Source organism: Salvelinus alpinus, chromosome 36, assembly GCF_045679555.1.
Source record: "Salvelinus alpinus chromosome 36, SLU_Salpinus.1, whole genome shotgun sequence".
Lineage (NCBI taxonomy): Eukaryota > Metazoa > Chordata > Actinopteri > Salmoniformes > Salmonidae > Salvelinus > Salvelinus alpinus.
Window position 1 is genome coordinate 13,188,687 of NC_092121.1, and position 16,726 is coordinate 13,205,412.

The 16,726-nt window shown below is 45.1% G+C and overlaps 2 protein-coding genes across 7 annotated transcripts; both read right to left on the minus strand.

Moving 5' to 3' along the window:
• Positions 1-2,177: 2,177 nt before the first annotated feature.
• Positions 2,178-8,449, minus strand: LOC139565226 (chondroadherin-like protein). The gene is made up of 8 exons (XM_071385398.1): positions 8,297-8,449; positions 7,643-7,819; positions 7,252-7,446; positions 6,691-6,992; positions 6,058-6,562; positions 5,144-5,830; positions 4,816-4,982; positions 2,178-2,977 (listed from the first exon to the last, which is right to left on the minus strand). Exons 1-8 carry the CDS (start codon positions 8,324-8,326, stop codon positions 2,656-2,658), a joined length of 2,385 nt encoding a protein of 794 aa, XP_071241499.1. The 5' UTR covers positions 8,327-8,449; the 3' UTR covers positions 2,178-2,655.
• A 2,319-nt stretch (positions 8,450-10,768) lies between these two features.
• On the minus strand, positions 10,769-16,359 carry LOC139564940 (ran GTPase-activating protein 1-like). 6 transcript variants are annotated; one of them, XM_071384875.1, is made up of 15 exons: positions 16,223-16,359; positions 15,417-15,536; positions 14,882-15,009; positions 14,572-14,631; positions 14,290-14,469; positions 13,880-14,014; positions 13,472-13,630; positions 13,237-13,350; positions 13,028-13,127; positions 12,805-12,889; positions 12,427-12,676; positions 12,179-12,284; positions 11,958-12,046; positions 11,735-11,856; positions 10,769-11,513 (listed from the first exon to the last, which is right to left on the minus strand). In XM_071384875.1, exons 2-15 carry the CDS (start codon positions 15,526-15,528, stop codon positions 11,432-11,434), a joined length of 1,722 nt encoding a protein of 573 aa, XP_071240976.1. In that variant the 5' UTR covers positions 15,529-15,536; positions 16,223-16,359; the 3' UTR covers positions 10,769-11,431. The 6 variants fall into 6 exon arrangements, with proteins under 6 accessions (XP_071240976.1, XP_071240979.1, XP_071240974.1 ...); XM_071384878.1 differs by having other exon boundaries at positions 11,697-11,856; XM_071384873.1 differs by having other exon boundaries at positions 12,424-12,676.
• Positions 16,360-16,726: the final 367 nt, after the last annotated feature.

Below are 16,726 nucleotides of genomic sequence, written 5' to 3' on the forward strand. Positions count from 1 at the left end.
AACAGCTGAAAATACAATATTTGAATTTTAGGAACCAAGAAATTGCGGGGCGATTTCTTTTCTTATTGCACCTTTAAGAAGATACATTTTAGAAATAGGTGTGGTTTAAAATCAAATCAAATGTTATTTGTCACATGCGCCGAATACAACAGGTGTAGACCTTAAAGTGAAATGCTTACTTACAAGCCCTTAACCAACAATGTTTTAAGAAGTTGAGAAAAAAAAGTGTTCAGTAAAAAACAGATAAGTAAAAAATAGAAAATAAAAGTAACAAATAATTAAACAGCAGCAGTAAAATAACAATAGCGAGGCTATATACAGGGGGTACCGGTACAGAGTCAATGTGCAGGGGCACCGGTTAGTCGAGGTAATTGAGGTAATATGTACATGTAGGTAGAGTTAAAGTGACTATGCATAGATAATAAACAGAGTTGCAGCAGCGTAAAAGAGAGGTCTGGGTAGCCCTTTGATTAAGTGTTCAGGAGTATTATGGCTTGGGGGTTGAAGCTGTTAAGGAGCCTCTTGGACCTTTTGGCACTTGGCGCTCCGGTACCGCTTGCCGTGCGTTAAGCAGAGAGAACAGTCCATGACTAGGGTGGCTGGAGTCTTTGACAATTTTTAGGGCCTTCCTCTGACACCGCCTGGTATAGAGATCCTGGATGGCACGAAGCTTGGCCCCGGTGATGTACTGGGCCCGTACGCACTACCCTCTGTAGTGCCTTGCGGTCGGAGGCCGAGCAGTTGCCATACCAGCCAGTGATGCAACCAGTCAGGATGCTCTCGATGGTGCGGCTGTAGAACCTATTGAAGATCTGAGGACCCATACCAAATCTTTTCAGTCTCCTGAGGGGGAATAGGCTTTGTCGTGCCCTCTTCACGACTGTCTTAGTGTGTTTGTACCATGATAGTTTGTTGGTGACGTGGACACCAAGGAACTTGAAGCTCTCAACCTGCTACAGTGCAGTCTTGTTGATTGAGAATTGGGGCATGCTCGGTCCTCCTTTTCCTGTAGTCCACAATCATCTCCTTTGTCTTGATCACGTTGAGGGAGAGGTTGTTGTCCTGGCACCACACAGCCAGGTCTCTTACCTCCTTCCTATATGAAGACTTTGTGGCTGTGGTAACTACTGATGACGCATGGGCAATTTACACAATGGGCATTAATAGTGGTGCTTTCAAGACAACTAGGAACTCAGAAAAAAACGAGGTAAAATCATGACAGTGATATTCAGGTAAGAAAGTCAGAATTATTATAATAATTTATTTCTTTATTTAACCTATATTTAACTAGGCAAGTCAGTTAAGAACAAATTCTTATTTACAATGACATCCTACCCCAGCTAAACCCGGACGATGCTGGGCCAATTGTGCGCCGCTCTATGGGACTCCCAATCACAGCCGGATGTGATACAGCCTGGTTCTAGAAAGATGCCAGAGTTTCCGACTTGGAATTCCGAATTGGATGACCGTTCAAAACGATTTTCCCAGTTGGATCTCGTTTTTCTCCCAAGTTCCCAGTTGTCTTAAAAGCACTTAAGTCGGAAGTAGGAGATTTCCGAGTTCCCAGTTGTTTCGAACTCAGCATACAATTCCAATGGACTTTCCCATCTCGTCAAAAGTATCTCTTAACAGTGACCAAGGTTCTGTCCATGCAGGCCCACTCTCTGAGAAGATTAGTATCAGCAAAAGAGCAGAGAAGGTAAAAAGTCCGGTTCTACCAAGATTTGATTGAGATCACTGGATTCAGAGTGCTGGAGTAGAGAGTGCTAACCCTTACACCATAGGCCTGTTCTGGCACCTGGTGGCAGTCGATGAGCTCTGCAATAAGAGATTGTGCCAGTGCAAATAGAGATAGTGCCAGATGATATTTTACAGTCTAACTGTAAAATGCAACAAACTGCAACAGCCATAGACTGTAAAAATGGACAAAGAGGCAACTGCACACAAGACACCAAGCACTAATGAGATTGCACCTGGGATGTGATGATACCTTTACCACAAGACAGTACCACTGACTGGCACATACATGTATTGCATGGAGCCGCATTACATAAAATACTTTGATGGCGTACTTACCCAGAATTGTTATGTAGAGGCTCAGATAAAGCATGCAATGGACCAATCCTTCCACACCTCTGTCAGGAACATGAACATCAAACAAAACTGTTAGATACTGATTTAGTGTTGTAGGAGATTTAATGAGCAAGAAGCCATTGTGCATTGATTTACATGCATCTAAGGGTTATGTAACAGCTGAAAATGAAGCAACCTTATGTTACATATATTCAGCCTTGTTCTTCATTTGCACAAAGGGTATATATGAAATATATATGAAACATAACATTGTATGTGTAATAGAAAAGTTGGTCGAACTAGAGCAGAAAAATCTTATTGTGTCACGTGACACTTGGTGGATATATATGGTACTGCAAATAGGGCTTTGAGTCTCTTGAATCCCAACTCTTCCGAAACCCGGACTTCATAAGATTCTAAAATAGACTGAAAATCAATCAGAAAATGAACTTGCAGACTCAAAAATAACATTTAAAAAACACATTTCTGCATGCTCAAATTACATTCAGTGAGGTAAGATGAAATAGCACTTGTCCGTTTGGTGCATATAGAGTTCTGTCCAAGCAGTAGACTTACAGCCATTTACATCACTGATTTCCTACTTTTTATTACAGTCTTGTTTTTTTGTGATGCTGGTGCCTTAGGGTTCTTCAGAGGCTTGGCTTTGGGCTTGGTTGGCATGGGTTTAGCCTTTCCTGGCTTGGCTTTTGCCATGGTCACCTTGAGGAGAGTGGGTTTGGGTTTTATTGATTTTGTGTCCTTGAATCCTTTGAAGGTCTTGCCAGGAGAAGCACTCTCCCCTGGACAGCTCTTAAAGACATGGACATCCTTTACACTTTGGCCCCGGAACTCAGGAGGGTGACCACAGGTGGCTGTCATCTTCAGACTCACATTCTCCATCCACCTGAGCAGAGAGAGGGGACGCAAAGTAGTTAGAGCCTGACGGTTAGCAGAGTTAAATCATTTGTGTGTACCTCTCCCTGACCCAGTCTGTAATACCTACATGTTTCAAGCAGACAACTATAGTCAACTATGCCCAAGAACACCAAGGTAACCTGTCTAAATTACCATCGCCTGTAGCACTCTTGCTTTGAAAAGCTGGTCATGGCTCACATCAACACCATCATCCCAGACACCCTGGACCAACTCTAATTTGCATACTGCCCCAACAGATCCACAGATGACGCAATCTCTATTGCACTCCACACTTCCGTCTCCCACCTGGACAAGAGGAACACCTATGTGAGAATGCTGTTGATTGACTACAGCTCAGCGTTCAACACCATAGTGCCCTCCAAGCTCATAACTAAGCTCAGGACCCTGAGACTGAACACCTCCCTCTGCAACTGGATACCTGATGGGTTGACCCCAGGTGGTGAGGATAGGCAACAACACATCCGACACACTGACCCTCAACACAGGGGCTCCTCAGGGGTGAGTGCTTAGTCTCCTCCTGTACTCCCTGTTCACCCATGACTGCGTGGCTGCGCACGACTCCAACACCATCATCAAGTTTGCTGACGACACAACGGTGGTTGGCCTGACCACCAACAACGATGAGACAGCCTATAAGGAGGAGGTCAGAGACCTGGCAGTGTGGTGCCAGGACAACAACCTCTCCCTCAATGTGAGCAAGACAAAGGAGCTGGTCGTGAACTACAAGAAAAGGAGGGACGAGCACACACCCATCCACGTTGACCGGGGTGTAGTGGAGTGGGTTGAGAGCTTCAAGTTCCTCGGTGTCCACATCACTAAGGAATTAACATGGTCCACTCACACCAACACAGTTGTGACGAAGGGACGACCATGCCTCTTCCCCCTCAGGAGGATGAAAAGATTCGGCATTGGTCCTCAGATCCTCAAAACGTTCTAAAGCTGCACCATTGAGAGCATCTTGACTGGCTGCATCATCACTTACTAATGCAACTGCTTGGAATCCGACTGCAAGGCACCACATTTGATTTTTATCAGACATTTTAAAATGTAGATGTTCCAAAGGCATGCATGGAGGCCTGGAGGTGCTAAACGTGTTTATGTTAATTAACGGTAAATTACAGTGAGAGCGACAGTCTTTTGCTTGACAATAACCGGCTGACAACCCCCAAGCCATAATACTGCTAAACAAGACTGCTAAATAGCTAATCAAATCGCTACCCGGATTACCTGCATTTACCCTTTTTTGCACCAACTCTCTTGAACTGACTCTATGGACACACATTGTACTCTACCTACACACTCACATATAGTTACACTGACATCGCAACACGCACATAACACGCGCACACATGCATACTGACGGCACACACACTCACTCTCACATTTGGACCCCAGGAAGATTAGCTAGCGTTACAGAGTTAGCTAATGGGGATCCCAATAAAAAAAATTAAAATACCACATACGCTGCTGCTGCTACCCCTACCTATATGTACATAGCTACCTCAATTACCTCGTACCACTGCACATCGACTCGATACTGGTTCTCCCTGTATATAGCCATGTTACTTATACCTGTTATTATTATTCGCTAGTCACTGTGTATTTATTCCTCCTATATATTTTTTTACTTAACTGCATTGTTGGAGAAGGACGCGTAAGTAAGGATTTCACTGTTAATCTACACCTGTTGTTTACGAAGCGGGTGACAAATTAAATGTTGATTTAATTTATGTGCATGCATGTGCATGACTCCCTTGCACAGCAGCATCCACAAACTGGTCATTCACAAAGCAGTGGACTACTGACCTGCGGAGTGGCAGCAGGGTGCAATCACATAGCAGGGGGTTGTGGGCCAGGTTGATGACCTCCAGCCCAGTGAGTGGGCTCAGGTCAGGCAGCTCCTCCAGCTGGTTCCCCCCCAGAGACAGAGTGGTCAGCCCAGAGCCCAGCCCCGCCAGGGAGTCTCTGGACATCTATAGAGGGAATAGAAGCAACCACTCAGAAAGTGAATTCTTCATAGAAATTAATGGCCAGTTTTTCATTGATAACTTGAAATGGTATTGACCCCAATTCTGCAGATAGAGATAATTTATCAAAGCAAACCTGGCAAAATACATATCTTTATCTCTCTTACCTTCTCCAGACCCATGTCATCCATATACAGCTGCTTCAGGCTCTTGGACACAGGAAGGAACGCCTTTGGTCCGACCCAGCGAATGGAATTTCCAGAGAGGTAGAGCTCGGTCAAACTGGAGACCTTGGACAGCCCGTCGGTAGGCACCTCAGCAAGCTGATTGGACCCCAGGTGAAGAGTATCTAGGTGGGCGGAGTTGAGAGCGCCGGGGGCTATAGTGGCTATGGTGTTATTGGTCAGGTAGAGTCCTCTCAGCTTGGGGACTGAGGAGAGCTGGCCTGTCCGCTCCAGCTTACCGATAGTGTTCCGCTCCAGGTGGAGCACAAGCAGGCTGGGCAGGGGGGCCAGGGCAGCTCCAGGGAACATGGCCAGCTGGTTCCCTTCCAGGTGGAGGTAGGTGAGCTCAGGAGCCCCAGTGAAAGTCCCTGAGCCCAGGGAGGTGAGGTCATTGTCAGACAGGTAGAGGTACACCAGTCCCTTCATGCCCCGGAAGGCACTGCCTTCGATCTCACGGACCTTGCAGTGCTCCAGATGCAGAGAGACCACCTGGTCTGTGCCGGGGAAACTGTTGCTAGGGACGTAATGGAAGTGGTTGCTGCGCAGGTCCAGGAGCTGGGTATTAGAGGGGAAGCCGTAGGGGACTTTGGTGTGACCACGGTTCTCACATGTGGCGTGCTGAGCCTTCACCTAAGCAGGGGACAGAGAGAGGGAGATGGGTTCAGAGGGACATTTCCAAACAAGAATTGGAGAGCAGTTTTTATATGGATGACTTAATTATCAGTCCAATTTTTCTTTGAGTATGATGGCAAGTGTATTGTCATGGCAGCAAGTTTGAACATTATTTGTGGCACAACATTGCACCATCGCTCAGCACCCCATACACCATCTCAGTATTAACAACAAGAGCAACTCACATCGCAGTCACAGTTATCTGGACACTTGCTCTTCTTCTTAGGCTTGGCTGTGGGCAGTGCACGCTCCCTGCTCTCTTCCTGCTCTTCAAACTCCTCCTTTATCATGTCCTCCCTGCTCCGGCAGCGCAGCTCCATAGGCCCCACTGCCTCCAGAGGCTCGTCAGAGAGGTGAGGGGGACCCGCGCAGACCCCCATCAACTTCACCTTCCCTTTCTTGGCCCACTCCTTCAGGGGCCTCAGATAGCAGTTGCAGTGGATGGGGTTTCCTGTTAGGTTGAGGCGTGCTAGCTCCATGGGGCCAGAGAGGGGCTCCAGGTAGCGCAGCTGGTTGTGGCTGAGGTCCAGGTGGGAGAGAAGGGGGGCCTGGGACATGGCTGTGTCTGAGAGGTCCTGGAGAGACATGTGGTCCAGGTAGAGGTGGGTGAGCTTCGGCATGGAGACAGTATCCTCACCCAGGTAGGTCATGAGGTTGTAGCTCAGGTCCAGGCGGGTGACTTGAGCCAGTCTTAAAGAAAGGAGAGAAAATGGACAGAGCATAAAAAGGTCAAGTGTCATCAAGCTTAAATACTATTGGACCAGGACACCATTGCACAATAGTGTCAGACAACTGCACAGAAAATGTAAGTTTCCCACCGGGTCATAGTCTGTGTGGGGAAGAACTGCAGCTCATTGTGGTCGAGGCTGAGGCGTGTGAGGGTGAAGAGGCCAGCGAAGGCCTCCATGGCCAGGTTGTTGAGGGAGTTGCGACTGAGACGCAGCCACTTGATGTTGTGCAGGCCCCGGAAGGCCATGTTGGGGATGTACACCAGCTGGTTATGTGTGAGGGACAGCATGTTGAGGAAGCCCAGCTGAGTGAAGGCCCCTGGCTGGATCTCCTCAACACGGTTATGGTCCAACGTCAGCTGCTTTAGGGATGACAGGCCGTCAAAAGACTCCTGTTGGATGGGTAGAGAGGGAGAGTTAGGGAACAGGTATGATGCATGTGACATCAAACGGCTCAGAAAAGTTGGTGGATGGGAGTATGGCCTTTTTGCAAGAAGTGACAGCTATGTGTACAACATAACTTGCACCTGAAAGGTACCATGTAGGTATCAATGTTACTAGAAGATTCTACATCAATCTGATCTGGTGCTTCCCTCACCAAAACTGACATTTATTGTTTTACCCATGTCCCCGGTGACTGTGCCACCTCACCTGGTAAAGGATCTCGATGTTGTTGTTGGCCAGGTTGAGGGAGACCAGGCGCCCCAGGGTGCGGAAGGCCCCCTCACGCACCGCCCTGATGTTACACCGCTGCAGGGTGAGGTGCGTGAGGTGCGGGATGTGCAGGAACGCATGGGTCGGCAGCACCTGGATATCGTTTTTACTCAGGTCCAGTTTCACTGTAATCTGAGGGAAAGGAAATAGGAATGAAAAATAGAAAAAGTAGGGGAGGTTTAAATATGGAAAAGGAAAAATGTAAATGCGTGGGTGGATGAAGAGCAAAATTACAGCACTGCATGCATGCCACAAATTAAGGTTTAAACCATATCAAATAACTTGTAAAACATCCATCATTGATCATTTTGATTCATTGGCATCTCACCTCATCTATCGTGGGGGGAACCTGAGTCAGATTCTTGCCGATACAGGCCATGGTGAGTTGGGAGTTGTCGCAGATGCAGAACTTTGGGCACTTTCCCGCTTGAGCTGGTAAAAGTATGACCAAGAGCATCAAAACCGCAACTAGCCACCTAGAGAGGCAATCCGCAAAGGAACACATCTGTGGGGGGTTTGGGAAAAAGACATCAAACACAAACGGGATTTGACTGTAGGCCTAACATAATGATAGTTATGCATATTACGCACGAACGGCTCTCAAAATACTAATTCTCACCCAATTTTTTACAGTGTCACAACTTTGAATACATATTGTAAATACAGTGAAAATAGTAGAATAGACTACTTCTTATAGCGACAATGGAACAAAAATATTCAAAGACATGGAGAATCCCGTCTCCAACTTGGAAACCTTTACGCACCGATAGGCTTTCCCTCTGGACTCAAAAAATCTATTTTCCAATGCCAGGAGGATTGTACGTATTTATTTAACGCATATTTAAAGACTTCAAAGTTTAGTTATTGAATCTAAAAATACGAATCTGGTTGTTATTCAGCAGCATTCCATAACATTTGCTATTTGATAAATATTGTAACTTTTTAGAATGTTCCTATTGTACATTTAAGATTATAAACATACCTTTATGGTTAAATTTGTCAAATTTGACATCCAATGCTTTTAGTATGTAGCCTTCCCAGATAGCTTTATAAAGTTTCCTACTTTAAAAAAGTGTAGGTCTGTATATCAGTTTTCCACTGTGAAGGAGCTGCGCGCAGCGGAGAATATGAGCGCCAAGGGCGCCAAGGGGTTCACGTACATACTAGACTTCTGCATTGCTAGAATGACTGAGCACTTGCAACAGTGAGGGGTCTCACAAACACTGCTTTGATAAATTCTTTCGTCGTGACTCCCGGCCCCTGGGGAACCTAACCTCAAATGAACACCTTGGCAATACATTTTCTGACAGATTAGAGGTCGAAGGTAGCCAACTGTCCCACTGGGCATAGACGTCAATTCAATGTATATTCCAAGTTGGTTAAACAACATTGATTCAACCAGTGTGCGTGTCCTACATAAAAGGAAATTAGAAAATGAATTTAAGCCAAACCTGCCAGGGTTATTCCAAAGTATGTGAATTACTCTCTAAATTGACAGCTTTTTTATGTGTAGCTTTTAAAACCAGAGTTCAATTAACAGTAGTCTGCTTCCACAACCTGGTCTCTGAGCATTTCTTATTATTCTGTATGTAAATCAGAGATGCTCCATTTGGTATGATATGTTACACTTCGTGTGGTATGTATTAATTTGTGGATGTCATCACCAATTTTGTATGATATGTTATACAAATTACAATCGTATTATATGTTATGAATTTGCAAAACGTACAAGATGTAACACATTTTCCAAATGTATGATCTGTTACGAATTCTAGCTAGGTGGCTAACATTAGCTAGCTTGCTAACATTAGCTAGGCTAGGGTTTAAGTTCAGGAGTTAGGTTAAAGGGTTATGATCAGGGGAAGGGTTAGCTAAAATGGTTAAGGTTAGGGGAAGGGTTATTTTAAAAGCTAAAGTTGCTAAGTAGTTACAAAGTAGCTAAAGAGTAGTAAGTAGTTGAAGTTGCTAATTAGCTAAAATTGTCCGCAATGATTTTCAAAACCTTTGGGTTGCTAGACGTTCGCGATATACGCCCACCCATCCACCCACACCCAGACCAACCACCCTACTTTCGTTCTTGTAACCATACCAAACGTTAACATATAATACTACGTTTAGTGTTCCTGATTTACATTTACTATGTTACGTCTAGTCTATGAGACCAGGCTGGCTACCAATCTCACATCCGTAAACTACCCACTACCCTAAGGTTACTGGAGTCCAAACTCACTGAATAAAATATATATTTTTAAACACAGCAAGCTAATGGAGAACAAATCAATAAAATGAAAGTGAATGCGTATTTCCCTGTAGTTAAACTATAAATGGCTGTATCCCATGGCACCTAAAAAGCCCCTTCAAAAAAAGTTCTGACAGGCGCTCACAAAGGGCTGTTTTTCTATGCTTGAGAAGAGGCAGCCCACTGTCCCCAATAATGGGTCTGGTGAAAGCATTGCTCTAACCTTCACTAGCTTAAAAAGTGTAGAGCAGCTTGCCATTGAATTGGTTAATGCAATTAACAAAGATCAAAGTCTGAAGTGGTGTACTCATTTAATATTAGAAATACTGTATGAATCAGTTATGGATATGTAGTATATCTATGACCTTTTCAGCCCATTCAACTGAGTTAATGTCCAACAAACAGTGTATTCATTCAAAAGCACATCCCAGGCCTAATCTCTTTCCCAGATGAAGTGGCAGGTCCCCATACAAGTGGATCAAGTACAACGGTCTGCTGCTTCCTTGAATAGTTGGCTTGCTCTATGCATTTTAGCCCCAATTCTCCCTTATCTGAGAATATTTGCAGTAAAAATTAAGGTCGAACAGGTGTTGTGTACACCTTGCTCAGTATTAGCCACAGGAGCATTGTACACTGAACACAATTATAAACACAACATGTAAAGTGTTGGTCCCATGTTTCATGAGCTGTAATACAATATCCTAGAAATTTTCCATACTCACAAAAAGCATATCTCTCATCCCTGTTAGTGGTTATTTTATCCTTTGTCAAGATAATCTAGCCACCTGACAAGTGTGGCAGATCAAGAAGCTGATTAAACAGCATGATCACACAATGACAATAAAAGACCACTCTAAAATGTGCAGTTTTGTCACACAGCACAATGCCACAGATGTCTCAAGTTTTGATGGAGCGTGCAATTGGCATGCTGACTGTAGGAATGTCCACCAGAACTGTTGCCAGAGAATTTTATGTTAATTTCTCTAACATAAGCCACCTCCAACGTCCTTTCAGAGAATTTGGCAGTATATCCAACTGGCCTCCCAACCGCAGACAACCACGCCAGCCCAGGACTTCCACATCCGCCTTCTTCACCTGCGGGATCGTCAGAAAGGGCGGGGGGTGCTGAGGAGTATTTCTGTCCGTAATAAAGTGGACAGAATATATTTCCTTATAAGAACTGTAACTAAAAAAAATCCTTGAAATTGTTGCATGTGGCATTTATATTTTTATTCAGTGTATGTTTCAACATTTGGGAGGAGAAAGAACCTACACACAGATCAAAAGTTTCTTCCCACTGTAAAAAGTAAATTTGGTTGGACTAGATAGATCCTTATTCAGGGTAGTGCTTGCTAAATTGTGAAATTGAAATGTTCCCAGGCCATTCAGTATACGGAGACACCCAAATAGTGTCTGTTTAATAGCTGCAACAAAGAAATCAACACATTTATTCAGTTCTTCCCTTTTGATTCAAATCATAATCACATTTCCACAGCAGCCCATATCACACATTTTATATCCGTTTAACCATATATATATATATATATATATAAACAAACCATTACTTACTGGGTAAATATGGAGAGAGAACCTGTGTTTAAGACCACATTTCAGTCTTTTCACTGTGGGTGAGGCACGATACACCATTCATCTCCCAAATGTTTGTGTCTGTAATATTTCAAATCGGTCCATCCATAAAATAATGTACGTCCATAAGATGATGGGCAAGGCTCCAGCTGTGAGTCTTCTGAGTTGGCGAAATAGAGTGCAGTGCAACAGTTAAGTCCTTGTTGTGTGCGCTAAGGGCCCCCTTATGTCTGGGGGTGGGAATTGTTCTGTTCATAAATCCGTGAGTGTGTCTGTACGGCCCGGTGTGACTCAATTTTCAGGCCTGACCTGCTCCAGCGTGGACTTGAGGATGTTCCTGGCGCTGCTGCACGACTCCAGGGCCTGGATGTGTCTGAAAATCACAAATATACAGTTACACACCTGCAATGATGGACATTTCCACCTTTCATCTTTACTGTTTTTAACTGCAGCAGCCTGACAACATAGGAACATTGTGCAATTTGGAGCATGTTGGCAATATCCTTAGGAAACTTTGTGCCAATGTGGTGTGTTTATCTGCAGTCGGAGAGGGTACCTGAGAGCTACGCTGCCACCCATCACTCATGCCCTTACCGGGACATGAAGGCCTCCAGCACGGCGATGTGGTCCTGGGGGAAGTAGTCCTGACGCACGACGTACTCCAGGGCCTGCAAATGACCAGGCACCACACGCACCGGCTTCACCTTGTCCTCACTCTGAATGAGACAGAGAGAGGGGGAGACACGAGGGCTACAATAATACAAGGCAGAAGAAAAACAGGAGTTTTTCTACAAATTCATAGAACGTATGTGCATACCTTGAGGAGTCCCAGCATTACTAACAGTGATGATACAAAGTTGTAACCTTGGAAGGAGGGGCTTGCGAACGCTTTCCTGAGAATTGCATCTGCAGAACAAAGAGGACATATACTTAACATGCGGTCATACAGATGAACGAAAAAAGTTGCATATCCATGGACTCAGTCATCTGGCCCCATGTCTTCAGTAAGTACTCAGAAATAAGACAAGTGGCCCTTACCAATACTGTCTAGGACAGCACTCTTAACATCTTCATCTTCCTCATTGTACACAGAGGAGATTTTCAGGAAAGCCTCCGCTGTCTTACCAGCATCAGCCACATCTACCTGGAAAGAGAAGAACAAGGACAAAAGGTTAAACACGTCACCATCAACCTGTTTCAGCCTACTGACACACACTGTATGTCACCTCAGGTTTCCACTAAGTAGTTTGCTGTGTAAGGTGTTCATGGCAGGGTGTGTTTACCACCTGCTGTTCGAAGAACAGGGCCCTCTTGGTGCCCAGTTTGAGCAGCTTGTCAGGGGATGGGAAGCAGAGGAAGGAGGAGGCATCTGGAGGTCGGGGCACCGACGGAGGGGAGGAAACCTGATTCACGCTGCTGTCTTCTTCCTCCACATCATCATCCTCCTCATAGTCATCCTCTTCCTCCTCCTCTTCATCATCCTCCTCCTCATCATCATCATCCTCCTCCTCCTCCTCCGGCTCCCCTTCATCGTCGCTGCAGGTAGAGACAAAGATTACACAAGAAGATTATCTCATGGTAGCTTGTGATAAAAGACAGGATGGTTGAGGTCCAGTGTGGGTAAATCTAAAAGTATAAACTAATTTAATATTTCAATCCAGTACCTGAGTGATCCCAGCAGGTCTCCCATGTTCAGGCCATCCATTACCTCTCTGAGAGCATCACAGCCCTCCTCCCCCAGGCAGTTACCTGACAGTACCAACACACACACACACAACACAAAGTCACACATGAACTCTACAGATCCTACAAAAACACTACCAGCCGATGCAACATTTTCAATCCAGTCTTCATGTGTTGTAAGTCAAGTGCGTATCCAACATGTACCATTTAGGTCCAGTTTCTCCAGCGTGGCTTTGCCCTCGACTGATTGTGCCACCAGCAGTGCAGCTACTCCTGTGATCTCCCCGAATGACAGATTCAGCTCCTGACAAAGAGGTAAAATATGGGTATGAGTCAGGTGCTGCCACATTAATTAACAATCAAGCGCAGTAGATGTTCCTGCAGCCAAGGGTGGGACCAGTGCTACCCTGTACCTTGAGGATGGGAAGCCCCTCAGTAACTGCCTCTGCGATGGCTATAGCCCCCTCGGAACGCACCAGGCAGTCTCCAAAGTTTATCACCTGGACACTGCGCAAATGTTTCAGAGCCTGAAGGGGGCACAAAACACGCAGTGTCAGTCATAGTATGGCAAGTGCATTTGAGTATACATCAACTTCATGAGTTTCATTGTCATACGGCCTTCGTACACAAGGCAAACGACTACTGTACCTGTGCCATGGCGATAGCTCCTTTCTTGGTGAAGGTGTTGTCGTTGAGGTTGAGGACCCGGAGCCGGGGGTTGTGTTGCATGGCAGTGGCCAGAGCAGTCACTCCAGGGTGGTTGATCCCATTCTGGGGCACATGCACCTCCTCCAGACTACCCATCAGCTGAGGTCATACAGTAGCATCAGACAGAGATAGCTATATAGACAGTATATAGCTTGTCACTGTCAGGACAGTTTAATCATTGACTCAGTGGCATTACGTTGGAGTGTTCGAGGAGCTTTATCCATGCTGCTGCCAGTACTAATGCTAAAGAGCTCCATGTGAATCCCTGCGGTGTCAAACTGCATATACTCTACAAGTCCAGACTGTCAGAAATTCTGATATGTTCAGCTCAGGAGCCAGTGTCTGTACCTGGAAGGCCTGGGCAAGGGCAGTGGCCCCATCGTTCTCCAGACGGTTTCTGCCTGCGATGAACACCTTCAGCCCGAGAGGGGTGCCCTGTGCACTGGACTGCTTATAGCACTCCGTCAACGCTGCAGCTAAGATCTGAGGAGACCACACATTCAGAGCACAGTGAAAAAACTACTTCGGAAAAAGTTAGGATTGTCATGATAGATATTAAATCATGACATCACTTCTCAAATGATAGCACTATTCAACCTTAACACAAGCTATATATTTCATACGAGAAGTTAAATTAGCTTTAGATCTTCTCTTAAATTATACGGAATACATTACAACTAGCAGGGGGCAACTTTATGTTGTTGAGTCTGCTCAATAACGCAATGCAGCTCCTATCAAAGTGGAGACATTCTGCCCACCTTGCCTCCACCAATGCCCATGCCGCAGTTGTTGAGCCTCAGTTCCTGCAGTGTGTGACAGGCAGTGCTCTTGAGCAACTTCTCAATGCCCTTCACCCCGTCTGGTCCAAAGGCGTTGTCACTGAGGTCCAGCACGGTCAGTCTGGCGCCTGCTGTCATCAGGGCCGCACCCAGGGAGTTCTGAATAGGGGAGATGAAGGCTGAGTTTACAATCCCAGACCATCTTTCATCTATCAAAGGGAGCAAGTCTTTTTTTTAAACTTTTTTTTTTTATTGTCTCACCAGGGCTGGAGGGATCTCAGAACGCAGTCGCCCAGTAAACATGTCACTCCAGTAACAGTACTGAGGGAGAGAGAGGGTTATATAAAGGGTTAGCTAAAGTATTGTCTAGCTTGCCATATATATATATATATATATATATGACAGATATGAAAGCAAGATAGAACAGAGCAAACAGCGGGTACCTCATCAAAATCAACATATGAGATCATCCATCTCTCTCTGTGTGGCAGACAGTGGAATACCTGTCCTCTGTACCACAAACAATGCAATCCAAACACACCTCATCTCATAATCACTCCGTGACTGGTACCTTAAATTCACTCTTTGTCTCCAGGGCTTTAGCGATGGCCTGTGCTGCCTCCACCCCATAAGTGTTCCCCTCCAGCCTGAGCGCTTGCAAACCCTTGAACTCCTGGATCTCTTTCACCATCTCTTCCACTGGAAAGAAAGACAGAGGGAAAGATTGAAGACACAGACCATGATTGTTTGAAGAACAATACATTGAGCTCCCGAGTTTAGCAGCGGTCTAAGGCACTGCATCTCAGTGCAAGAGTCACTACAGTCCCTGGTTCGAATCCAGGCTGTATCACATCCGGCTGTGATTGGGAGTCCCATAGGGCGGCGCACAATCGGCCCAGCGTCGTCCGGGTTTGGCTGGGGTAGGCCGTCATTGTAAATAAGATGTTTTTCTTAACTGACTTGCCTAGTTAAATAAAGGTTAAATGTTTTGTTTTTAAATACAACAAAAAAACATTTGGCATTGGACACCACCTTGTTCTTGAACAACCTATTGGATGACAATTGGAGGAGCATAAGCATAATGAGTCAATGGTTGGAATTCTTACCAGATTGTGCATTGTCGAATTTGCGTCCTTGGCCTTTATAACTCAACTCTCCCTCAGTCACCTGAGTCTTGGCCAGAGAGTCGGCCAACTGTGCAACAGCATCCGTCGCCATCAGTACACCTGAGGAACATACTAACTTATTTACAAGAACATGCACTACTTACTTAAACAACACATAATATATGATCAATTACCACCTAATAGAGTACCTGCCAAAGACCTAGCGTTACCAAACACACATGCAGTTTGAAGTGATGTTATAAACATTATTCATAGTTAGCTAGCTAGCTAGTTAACTTGAGCTAATATACACAGGGGGTGGAAAGTTGCTGTCTGTAAACGTTGCTAGCTTGCTATCAATGTGCTACTCTCTGGAAGAAGTGGAAACCCTTGTTAACTAATGTTAGCCAAGTAGCAAGATATGTTTAGTGTTGTAACTATCTGGTAACGAGTTATAAACACTTGGCATACACCATCTCATGCCAGGATAGTTGAGGCTAACTAGCTAGGTGGAAAAAACTGAACATGGTTGATCATTTCCAATGCTGTGATAAAGCTGGAAATGTTCCACAAGAATACAGCCATCAAAGCAAATTACTTAACGTTGTTCTGACTTGGCAAAGTCATAACATGTTAGCTAGCTTAGCAAGCTAGCAAGAGCAGGGCATGCCCTGCTACGGCCATCGACCAACTTGATCTGATAAATATGGCACCTCCCCTCACGTGTGACGTTACTAACGTTTCCCTGAAAACATTTGCAAGCGAAAATGTCTCTGAAGTAGTACGAAACGTGTATCAATGCTTACAAAATGCAAATTTTTGTTGTTTCCAGAACAGCGCTGTCTGTCCCACAAGCTGTATCCCGCTCGGTTCTGACGTTTAAACACTTCGAGGACCATGGCTGACGCGAGACACACGGGACTTGTAGTTCCATGCAGTTTCGTTGGCTCCTCTTCTTCTATTACATCAGGGCGGTCCGCAAACAAACGTTTAAGTGCATGCCGCCACCTACTGTGCTGGAATGTACGATCAATCATGATCTGCCCAATTCTGTACTAGCATGAAAAAATAATACAAAAACAATACAAAAAAAATCACTACTAACTTCTGCCACCAATCTGTTTTACAGATTCTGCATACGATACATCATGACTGCTTCTATATCGCTGAGCCTCTCTAGCCTCTCTCTGCACCTGGCATCCACCAAATGCTGCGCTATGTTCCCCCCACAATAATAACACATAACTTTCACATTGCTCCCACATTCACCGTAATCATGTTCCCCTCCACACTTGGCATATATTTTCCTT